At 33.1% G+C, this 11,471-nt stretch overlaps 1 protein-coding gene across 2 annotated transcripts in view; it reads left to right on the forward strand.

Annotated features, from left to right (window-relative positions):
- The window catches only part of ANOS1 (anosmin 1), a 251,753-nt gene extending 240,608 nt beyond the window's left edge, over positions 1-11,145 (forward strand). For both annotated transcript variants that reach the window (XM_043998140.1, XM_043998139.1), the window contains 4 exons: positions 4,037-4,208; positions 4,893-5,113; positions 6,311-6,452; positions 6,997-11,145. In XM_043998140.1, coding sequence (XP_043854075.1) covers positions 4,037-4,208; positions 4,893-5,113; positions 6,311-6,452; positions 6,997-7,052 — 591 coding nt within the window. In that variant the 3' untranslated portion in view covers positions 7,053-11,145. The remainder of the gene's footprint in view (positions 1-4,036; positions 4,209-4,892; positions 5,114-6,310; positions 6,453-6,996) is intronic.
- Positions 11,146-11,471: the final 326 nt, after the last annotated feature.

Here is an 11,471-nt window from a genome sequence, read left to right on the forward strand (position 1 = left end):
GGAGATAGAGGCTATTATTATCCCCATTTTATGGGTTAGGAAACTGAGACAGACAGAGGTTAAGTGACTTGTCCAAGGTCACAGAGCTGATAAATGTTAGAGGCTGGATCTGAATTTAGGTCTTCCTTTACAGATCCAACACCCAATCCACTGAACCATCTAGTTCTCTTGTGAGTTGAATTAAAATAGAGTACTAGATTTGTCAGAATACTCGAATTAAAGTCTCAGCTCAAGTTAGATTAAGCATATGACTAGACAACTATGACCAGAGATCTAGAATTGGAAGTGACCTCAAAGGACATCTAGGCCCACACCCTCATTTTGGAGATGATAAAATTTAGTCCCAGTAATATTAAGTGATTTGCCCAAGGTCATTCATAGAGTGTTAGAAGACTGGATTTGAATCTCAGAACTCTGGCTTTAGAGTTAGTCTTCTTTCCACTATGCCATGCTAGGATTCATTTAAACTCTCTAGATTAATTAAAATGAGGAGATTTAGGAAGAACATTTCTAAAACTAATTTCATCTCTCTCCTTTAATAGTGCATGATTTTATGATTTCTGTGGTCCTTTCCACTTTTTAACATTCTATCTTTTAAAATGTAAACATCTTGATCTTATTATGTCTTTTAGGCATATTTAATATTTTAAAGATTGAATAGATCTTTTTGGAAATTAGGCATATCAAAGATAATTTTTATAACACATAGAATCTAGCATGCTAAATATCCTATTATGAATGCTATTGTAGCTTGAATTAATATAAAATTGGATAAAGGAAAAGAAATCTGAATTTTTGTCTGATTTTTAAACGTCTTAATTATTTAACCTTTTCACCGATTTTATGTGTAGTCATCATGCCCTAAAACTGTCATTGACTCTTTTGTTTTGAAAAAGTCGATAAAATATGTATCCCAGGTTCCCAACAATGTTATTCCAGAAAACCTCTCTAGCCTTTTCTCACAAGATTTCCCTTCATGTTTTCTTTTTTCAGTAGCCACCACAACAAAAAAGGCAAAACTTAATGTTGGTAAGCAGGCAGAAACTCAGTTACATTGTTGGTAAGCCTAGATTAGTACAACCTATAATGGAAACCAACATGACAACGTAGAGTATCACAGCTGACAATTGCCTATACTTAGTGTATCCCATTGTTATAATTTCATCCTGAAAGTATCATTTTCAATTTCCTAAGAATAGGTAAAGTAGAAAGAAGTCAGGGGAGCCAGCCCTGCCCAAATACCACAAATTCAATTCAATTCAACAGGAATTAAAAAAAATACAACACAAAACTATTTGCTGTATTTAGAATACAAGGACCTGGGGTTCCATTCTTGGCTTTTCAACTGTCTGTTATGTTTGTCATACAACTTAATGTCTCTTTCCTCCAATTTCTTCATCTATAAATTGATGGCTTTGGAACATGGTCATTAGGGTCTCTCCTAGATCTAAATTTATGTATCTATGATCCTATGAGTGTTTTAGGTTATTGTCATATTTCCCCAGTGTGAACTATTAAATAAGCATATTGAATAGACTATAACTTCTTTGAGGGTAAAGACTTTAAAAAAAATCTTTATATTCCCAGCATTAAGCTAAATGCTTGATACATAGTCGATGCCTAATTAGAATTTGATTGAATTGGATTGAGGTTGGATTGGAATAGCTCTGAATGTTATTTAATGTCTTTTTCTCCCATGTAAAAGAACCCTGTCCCACAGAATTCTGTTTTTTGTCTTTGAAAGAATTTTCAGTTCCTTGGAAAAAGGAAATATGATATAAAACTATTCTAATTCTTCATATATTGAGGTATGAGGATATGAAGCAAATTCCCCAAAGAGTCAGAATGAAAATTCTCTTGAGCATGCCATATGTCACATTGTATTCTGTAGGAGTAAAAGAAGGCAAGTAATTCCTGGAAAAAAGGGATGAAGGAAATAAAGATTTATTAAATATTGACTATGTGTGCTAAGTGATTTTCAAATATCATATAATGTGATCCTCAAAATGGCCCTGGTAAGTAAGTACTATTATTATCCCCATTTAACAGTTGGAAACTGAAGCATACAGAGATTATTACTCGTTGAGTTTTACACTGCTAGTTAGTATATGAAACTGGATTTGAACTTTTCTTGATTTCAGATCCAAATCTCTATCCATGCACCACACTGCTGTATCACAATAGTGTAAAGAATGGTGACTATTACAGGTGCAGTGCTGGATATTTATCAAGATAGACTATTGAATCGCTGAGCATTTGGTAAAATAACAAAAACTCTCCCTCTGAAATTCAAGTCCATTAATACTCCCTTTTATTACCTCTCTTAAAACTAGTCTTAAATCTGTTTTTCCTTTTGTTTTCTCTTTCTCTGTCCCATGTGCTTTTTTGTGGCTATATTAAAGCCTAATGGATCTTACACAGTTTCATTTTCAGTAGTTGTTTTTTTAAACCCTTATTTCCCCCATAAATTCTCACCAGATCTGTGTTTGGGAGTACCAGGAACCTAAAGAAGTACATTATTAGCAGTCTGTGGTTCACTTTATAATTTCCTTTAGTTGTTGTCACTGTTGCTTACTTTTTCCTGATTGCTTTTTGGTTCAATCTAATTTCTTTCTTCTTTGGATCAATGAGATATCAGTAAATTATTGGCTATAAAGAATAAAAAGTACTGAAATAATAAAAATAAGAAGAATAATGCTGACAACTGCATTTCTCTAGCACTTTAAGGGTAGCAAAGTGTGTTTCATATGTTATCTCATTTGATCCTCATAGCCCTCTAAAATGGTAGCTATTAATATGCCCATTTTCCAGGTGTAGATACTGAATCAGAGAAGTTATGTGACTTTCCAGGGGTTACACAATTATTAAGGGTTTGAGGTCAGATTTGAACTTCAGGTTCCTGAAAAATCTCAGAAAAATATTGTCTATATGACCCTACATTTTCATTGATTTTCATAAAAATTAGAGATGTATTCCTTAAAAGAAAATTTGACTCAAAGAAAGAAAGAAAAAACAAATTTGGTTTATCTCTATTTTTTCTCTCCTTATCTCTTTTTCTTGCTATAACCTTATGTGAGTTAGGCACCCAAATCCTTTAACCTTTCTCAGATAAAAGAGGATCATAGAAATTTATCAAGGAAGCACATTCTTCCTTTTAATCTACCTCCTGCTCCCTACCCCAATCATTAATCCACATCTCCAGTAAAAGTAAGCTCAAAGGGCTCCAGCCACACTTTTTTGACCCTAGACATCTTTTATTTCTGTCTCACTGCCATATTCCTCTCTGAGATTCAGCAGGCACCTCTATCCTTCTAGAAGAGAAATTCCTAGAAATATTTTATGCTGCATGCCAATACCAATAAGAATTAATAGATGCCAAATAAAAGAAACATTACATTGCATTAACAATACTTATTAGAGACTCAAAAAGGCTACCTGGGATAGGTCTTTCACATGCCAATGTAACTTCTAAAATCCACACTATAGAATAGCAGCCAAATGTCTGACCCCTTAGAAAGCTAGTCTGGATCTGGGATGAATTGTTTGATGATAATAGCACAGCTAGAAGCTGTAAGGGCAACAATGATTGTTATTAGGCCTTTTTGGGATTTGCATATTCTCTAAGAAAATCTGCTACATGTGGCTAAAGGCAATCTTTCAGAACAGCTTAAATCAGTTTTCTTAATGTAAAAATAAATTAGATTAGCATTTACAACTTTGCACTGCCATCCCCATTGCCACCAAGTTCAAGAGTGTGTTCCAAGTGTTAGAAGTTGGCTGCTTTGATGCAGAATGACTAAGGTATTGTTTAATATTAAAGGACATATCCTGCAGCAATGATGTTTCACGATTGTAATTAATCATAACAGACAGTATCTCCTTTGTAGTTTTTATAAAAGCCACATTGAGCCAGCTAAACATATAGAAAAAAATTCTTTTTTTTTTGAGGGAGGGATAAAATGATTTTTATCTCCTGCCAATTTTGTTTTATCCTTAATGAATTTATTTGCAGCATATTTGTTTTCTCTTGCTTTAGGAAAATTATATAATTCTTCAAGATTTGGCATTTTCATGCAAATATAAAGTGACTGTCCAACCAGCAAGACCCAAGGGTCGTTTGAAGGCAGAAAGTATTTTCTTTACCACCCCTCCTTGTTCTGCTCTGAAAGGGAAAAACCACAAACATACTAGCTGTCCTGGTGAAGGAGGTAAGTCAAGATCTAATGAAGAACCAAGTGCACTTTGGAGGATGTCAACCATGTTGGGAAAATATTTTCAGAATGTATTTCACAAGTTGCCATTTTTATAATGTCATATCATAATTTAATGGTCCACATTGGAGTTGTTCTGTTATGCAGTCTTGCTAGTGAAGTTCATGAAAAATAAATAACCTTTCTGCCCTCTTTTTTCCTAACTTCTTTGTAAAAGTGAGAGTTCACAAGCTTGGGACATTATATATAACATCAGACTTTTATTTTTGATGAATTTTTCTCTTTTTCAAATTATTTGTTACAAGGGATGGTTCTTTGGATTTGGAGAGGGAGAGGGAAAATAAAGGGTATCAACAGAAATCTTTTTCAAAAAAAAGAAAAAAATGTTCTTGCTATCAAATAACATTCCACTAATACAAAGCAACATCATTATATATTGCCAAGGAAAAAGAAGCCCAGAATAGAGGACATTTTGGGAAAATTGCTCAGATTTTTTATTCATTTTCCATCTTTAATGCATCAGAGGGAGTTTGACTGAGCCCGAAATTTATTTCCCAATAGCCTAGACTAGAAATTCTAGAAGACGGCAATAATATCTGATTCACAAATTCATAAGAGGGCCTACTTGCATTGCTGGAAATGTAGCTGTAACACCATATTCTGTTCTTAATGCTGTTACAGGTCCTGTTCTTTCCAAAGTGTTAACCAAGCCTGAGAATCTCTCAGCATCTTTTGTTGTTCAAGAAGTCAATATCACGGGACACTTTTCCTGGAAGATGTCCAAGGCTAATCTCTACCAGCCTATGACAGGATTTCAAGTCACTTGGGCAGAAGTCACCACGGAGAGTAGACAAAATAGCTTACCCAACAGTATCATTTCCCAATCTCAGATATTGCCAGCAGTAAGTGTTGGAGAAAGAAGTACCTGCTTCTTCCATGAATGTTCATTGTTGAATTCAGAATTCAGTATATACTATGTACTCTGTGATGTCTTGAAATTCTCTCTCTCTATCTTTGAATGTGCTTTGTAAGCTCCAACACCATGTAGATTCAACTTGTAATAATAGAATAATAAAATCTTCATATGAAGGCTGACCACACCTGGTCTTATATGTTCCCTAGACTGCCTTTAGCTAGCAATTAATTTGTGGCTGCTCAGTTCATTTTAAATAAGAGAAGAAATGAGCATTGCTATTTCTTTCATAGCTTTGCAGTAAGGGTTATCTTGTCCATGCTGTGTGCAAAATCTACTTTTGATCTCTGTACTCTCTCCTGTAAGTAACTCTTATTCTTTGAAATGACATACTAAATAACAATTAACTCAGAAGTGATTGCTACTTGACTTGCTTCCTGAAGTATTACTGAAGAAGCAGATAATATAAAGAGTTGGGCTCACTTCTAAGCCACTCAGTCTTTGGGAAAGTTTAGTTACAATATTTAATTGGAAGGAATAAAAAATAACAAAAAAGAAAGGAAATGGAAGGAAAAAAAGGGGAAAGAAAAGAGGAAGGGAAGGAAGAAGAAAGGAGAGAGAGATATTGAAGCTCTAAAAAGGGAAACTTTCATGACATTAGAAAATAGTCTGTTTTCAGAGGTATTCATATCTGTAAAAAATCTAGCTAAAAATTAAAAGAATTTTTCTATGTAAAGAAATAAGTATATAAGGTCATAGTCACTGACATAAATTGTGGTTTAATGAAAATCATTGACCATTTAACTATAATTATAATTATCATGAATTCACATCACAAGATGTACAGTTGAAAACTTAAAACCATGGGAAAGCTGTATGCTAAGGCCAACAAAGAACATTGAAATCCCACAAGTGAACCCTGAGAATTGGCATCTTTGCAGATTTACTCTTTGCCAAATGTCTGATGCTGCCAAGAATTTAGCTAGGTGCTAAGAAACTGTACAGTGGAGAACCTGGGCAAATTAGCAGAAACATTCTTTTCTTACAAATTTAAATGTGGTTTCAAAATTCAAGTGATGATGTATTACTATAAGCAAATGGTCTCATATAAAGAACAAAATATCTGCAGAGAAATCTTTATGTACTAAATCCAAATTATTCATTTTCATTTTATTTAACACTTTAGGATCATTATGTTCTGACTGTACCCAATTTGAGACCATCTACACTTTACAGATTGGAAGTGCAAGTATTAACTACTGGAGGGGAAGGGCCAGCCACAATAAAATCATTCCGGACACCTGACCTGCTGCCATCTTCACCTCACAGTGAGTACGGAGACTTTTCTTAAAAATCTGATTGAGGTGACTAGGAACACAGGATGTCATAATTACATTCCTCTTTGACATGAATAAAGTGTTAAAGTTCTACATGAAATGTGTACTTTCCCTCACTTATAACTCTTCTTACCAGAGTTGAATGATCATTGATATTGGGTTGACTTTTTTCACCCACTATAACTCTACAGGGGTGTTGTGAGCAAAATAGGCTCTTTCTACTCCTTCCTTCCTTCCTTCCTTCCTTCCTTCCTTCCTTCCTTCCTTCCTTCCTTCCTTCCTTCCTTCCTTCCTTCCTTCCTTCCTTCCTTCCTTCCTTCCTTCCTTCCTTCCTTCCTTCCTCCCTTCTTTATTATTTTATGTTATGCTTTCATAGTATGTACGTGTCAGGGGGAATTGGGAATAGGAGAGAGAGAGGAAGATAATAGGAACTAAATGTCTATTATGTACGAATCACAGCTGTTCAATCTAATGAACAGATATTTATCAATTACCTACTATATAAAGCTATAATATACTTCTTTTCATTTCTTAGGACCTCATCTTAAACATCATCCACATCACTACAAGCCTTCCCCAGAAAAATATTAAAATGAAATGATTTTTAAAGAGTGAAAGATTATTGAACTACAGGATATTTGCAGGACAAATAGGTACTTTCCCATCCTTATCTTGCCTAGTTGAAGTTATGATCACATATAATTCATTGATAATTCTGCACTGACTTTTCCCCCAATCCTCTCAAGTCTGCAATCCTGCATGCTACAAGCATAATGACAGTAGTGTCTGTATTCTGCCAACTGAAGATGTAAAACACACCTATTTCATTATGAAGAACATGTCTATTGTAATCGAGATTTTGTTTCCTATAGTTAGACTAAATACAAAGGGTGCCATATGTGTCTTTGATTATCTTTGAGAAAGGATTTTTGGAGAAAAGTGATTTTTATATTTGACTGACCAGTTTAGAACAGCTTTGGGTAGATTATATAAGGAAATGTGGCAGGAATAAATGCACTAAAAATAAGGGCAATTATAGAAATCTTAGTCTGAAAATAACGTGAGTAGTATACATTTAAGAAATATTAGTTGGGGAAAATCAATTTTAACCATTTCCCCAAATTATATGAGAAGTACTATAGTTAGGTCATAATTATCAGTTAAAGACACCATTGAGAAATAATTTGTATGTACTAATAGTGAATAAGTACATAAAATGAGGATTTTCATGTCATTGAAGTATCCTTACCATTCCAACTGACCTCCTAAAAATGCTTAATATTTAGAATTATATTTTGCTCTACTTGAACATCCCAGTTAATGTAGCTAAAAATCTATTCTAATGCCCACACCAGATCCAGATAAATTCATGTTAACTATGAATTGGCTATTATTGTGATACCAACTTATTTAGGTAGTAACCAGAATATCCAAGGAATTGATTAATTTGGTCCCAAGAATTTTCCCATTCCTTCTTCAGGAAATCAATCATTTCACTGTCGCCTAGTCCAGTAATAGAAGTTTTTCTTATGTCTAGGAATTTAAACTCCTCAATTGTGCAATGTTATTTCTTTTTTTTCATTCATTCTTTAGTTAAGAAGGAACACTGCTATTTGCATCCATTTTCCTAAAATGTTCATATAATTGAAGAGTTATGTTACCTCATTCTTAAAATGAAGACAGTTGCAGTCCTAGCTTTTTGTAATGTTTCAAAAAGAAGTCTATATGATTGATTTTTTTGAGCAATGTACTATGTTTTGATTTATAGGAGAAAAATAGTTATTCTGCATTTGACTCATCATTATGACCTCTACTATTATGTAGATGAAGTTTCCCCTTTGGATCAGTAAAAATTTCCCTAACCATTCCCAAATGGGATAAGGTCAGTTAATTACTATATCAGGATATGTGATTGCAATAGTTATTAGGAAATACTACATGAAACTACTACAGTATTTTTCAAGAGATGCATATCAAATAGACACAAATAAATGCAAATATGTATACACATATATGCATACATGCATTTACACACACATGCATACCATATTGGACTTAGTTCTTTACTGGAAAAGGCTAAAAACAGATTATCCATGTGGAAAAAAATCACAATCCCAGGAATCCTGCCAAAGACAATGAGAATTAATGAGATGAACTTAATAATTAATTTTCCTTAAGGTTTTCTATTGTTTAAAAAGATAACCATAACTTTTTTAAATGCATAGCTTTCATGTTGAAGTTTACTGGGAAAATATGTTTTGAGATTTTAGAATAGCACATTCTCATTCTTACCTCACATGTAAAATGATCAAATCTCATTTAATGATTTTCGTATGGGTGCAAAGAATTATGGCAACTAACATAGAACTTAGAATTCATGGAACCTATGAATATGCATGCATGTGCACACACACAAATATATAAGATTATTTATATACCCACCGACCAGTTTCTATATACCCAGATGTTATATCTAGGTTTTACTTGTAAGACTCTTTACAAGAACATCAAACTCAAATGTTGATTTTTAAAATATTTTCCTTTTAATGTGAACAAATTGAAAACTCCTAATGAATAACCTCAGTAGATCATGTATATAGTCTAAAATACAAGGTCCAAATGAAAGTTTCTGTTGGTTTTTCAGGCAGCCCTTAATTTAGATAAGCATATATATAAACCTTACAAAATACACCAGATTCTAAGATTTCAACCTTTTTGTTGAAAGAAACAAGAAACTCATGTTAAAACACATGGGGTATAAGCAAACACAGTACAGAGGTCTCCTTGGAAAAGTATGCTAAAGTCGAGCACTGATGCCAACAACCAAAATCAACAATAGCAAAATTTTAAGAGAGGGGAAAGAAACACACACACACACACACACACACACACACACACACACATTTTGTGTCAAGTTCGAGTTTATCTTAGTCCTTTTTTTGATCATAAGATCAATGCAATCAATTTTTACAATTTCTTTAATTCATGTATAATTTAAATAAGGAGGTCTGAGCTAGACAAAATATAAAATATTATTTAAAAACTGTAGGTAGAGGCTGAAATCCACAGTCAATATGATCAATTCCACAGTAATAAGGAAATGCTTATATCAACATCTGTTTCTATTTTTTTAATCTCCATAACACATCATTTCAGTTTGGATGGTGGGTTTCTATTAAAAAAAATAATAAATTATTAGCTAAACTGCCAGTTGTTTTGCATTTTCTTAACTTTCAATAAGTTCACATTGGCAAAGTAAAAGTCATAATTTCACTTTTGTAGAGTTCAAAACTATTCTTTAAAAGGAAACAAATGTATTGTTTCTGTGCCTAATCATGAAATCTATCCTGCAGAAATTTATAAGGTGTATTGAAACTGGGCAGATCTCACATTTGAAGACAATACTATTGCATTCAATAATCATAATTAGAGTTTATGGGACTGAACTGCCTAAATCTTTTAGCTACTCAAAAACAAGGTTCTGGAAACAAAGAAAATATGTACTACATAAATCACACTCTTTCCTGCTAGAGTGTATATGTCTTGGATTTATCCTAGAATATCTCAAGAAGATTTTTTGTCCAACTGAAACTTTTAAGATTCTTTTTGCAAATGATCTTATGTTATAATTTTCATACTATTTATGGGAGATCATTTTTATGCTAGGTTATTTTGGAAATGTTTACAAATCAGAGTTTAAACTAGAACATATTGTTGCTTCTTATAAAGCTAAAGGAACAAACATCAGGCCCTGTCCTGACATCTTGGCTGAGTTAAAGAGATTCTGCCCATATTAGGATTGTGGAAGAAGGCCTGGACACCACAGAAAGATATATAATTAATGTAAGGGGACACTGGCAACATAGGAGACAGAAGAAAAGTAATATTTCAAAAATCAAACACTGAAATAGGCCAACTTATCTCATTTCTCATTTAGAACACACACACAAAAAGTTGTTTTCTGTCCTGTGAGTCTAATTAATGCCAGTGGGAATTTTATTTTGTCCTTCATATCTGGAAAAGTCTGTTGTGATATTGAATTATTTATTAATGCCCCTTGTAATTTGTGACTTATAATCCTTCATTTTTGTTGATACTGAAAATCCAAAATAATTATGTCATGTTATGAGATCTTATACTTTGGAACGAGGAAATGAGGTTCAAAAACTGTTGCATGTGGTTTTAAAAATTATTTAAGAAATGTAAATGAATTACCTGAAGATGTTGATTATTATATATGTTTTTTTGCATGCCCAAACTCAGTGCTCAGTTATCGGCATGAACTGTAATGACTGTCATATCTCTACTGAATATATTAGCAAGTTACATGATTTACAGAGTGATTAACAGAGGTTTATATGTAAAGTTATTTTTTCCTTTACTTAATTATATTGTAGTGTGAAGATAACAGAACTGTTTATCTGTCACCCAAGTGGGCTGTAGAAATCATGTTCCCTGTAACAGTCATTTAAAATCACTATTTATTTATGTATGTAATACAGAAAAAGTTTGATTTTTGTGTATGTCTGTCCTGTTATTTACAGAGAAGAAATCTTCTTGTAAATTTTTTTGTAAAAACAAACAAACAAAAAGAATTGTAAATAGTCTGATATTATGTTACTCATTATTTTCATGTTAGAATTTGTACATATTGTTTAAGAAATAAACTATCTCTAAACCTGTAGGGGAAGCTGAATTTTTCCTTCCAAGGAAGTCACATTTTAATCTTTACCTTGAACAAATCAGAGACTCCTCTGACACAAATCAGATTCAAGTGGCATAAGTTTGCTCTATCAGTATGTCTGGAGTTGAGGTCTGGTTAACGTTCAGAAGATGGCACTTCATTCTAATGAAAGGATTTCAGAGTTGACAATCAACACCCGGCAAGCCTTTCATCACATTTAAAATCATTATTCATGATGCCTTTTAGTACAGACTCTTCACTCACCTCCCTATTCTTGTCAGAAGTATTCTCAATAATCCTATATGCCTTCAAAATTTAAACACCAT

Source organism: Dromiciops gliroides, chromosome 3 (genome assembly GCF_019393635.1).
Source record: "Dromiciops gliroides isolate mDroGli1 chromosome 3, mDroGli1.pri, whole genome shotgun sequence".
Lineage (NCBI taxonomy): Eukaryota > Metazoa > Chordata > Mammalia > Microbiotheria > Microbiotheriidae > Dromiciops > Dromiciops gliroides.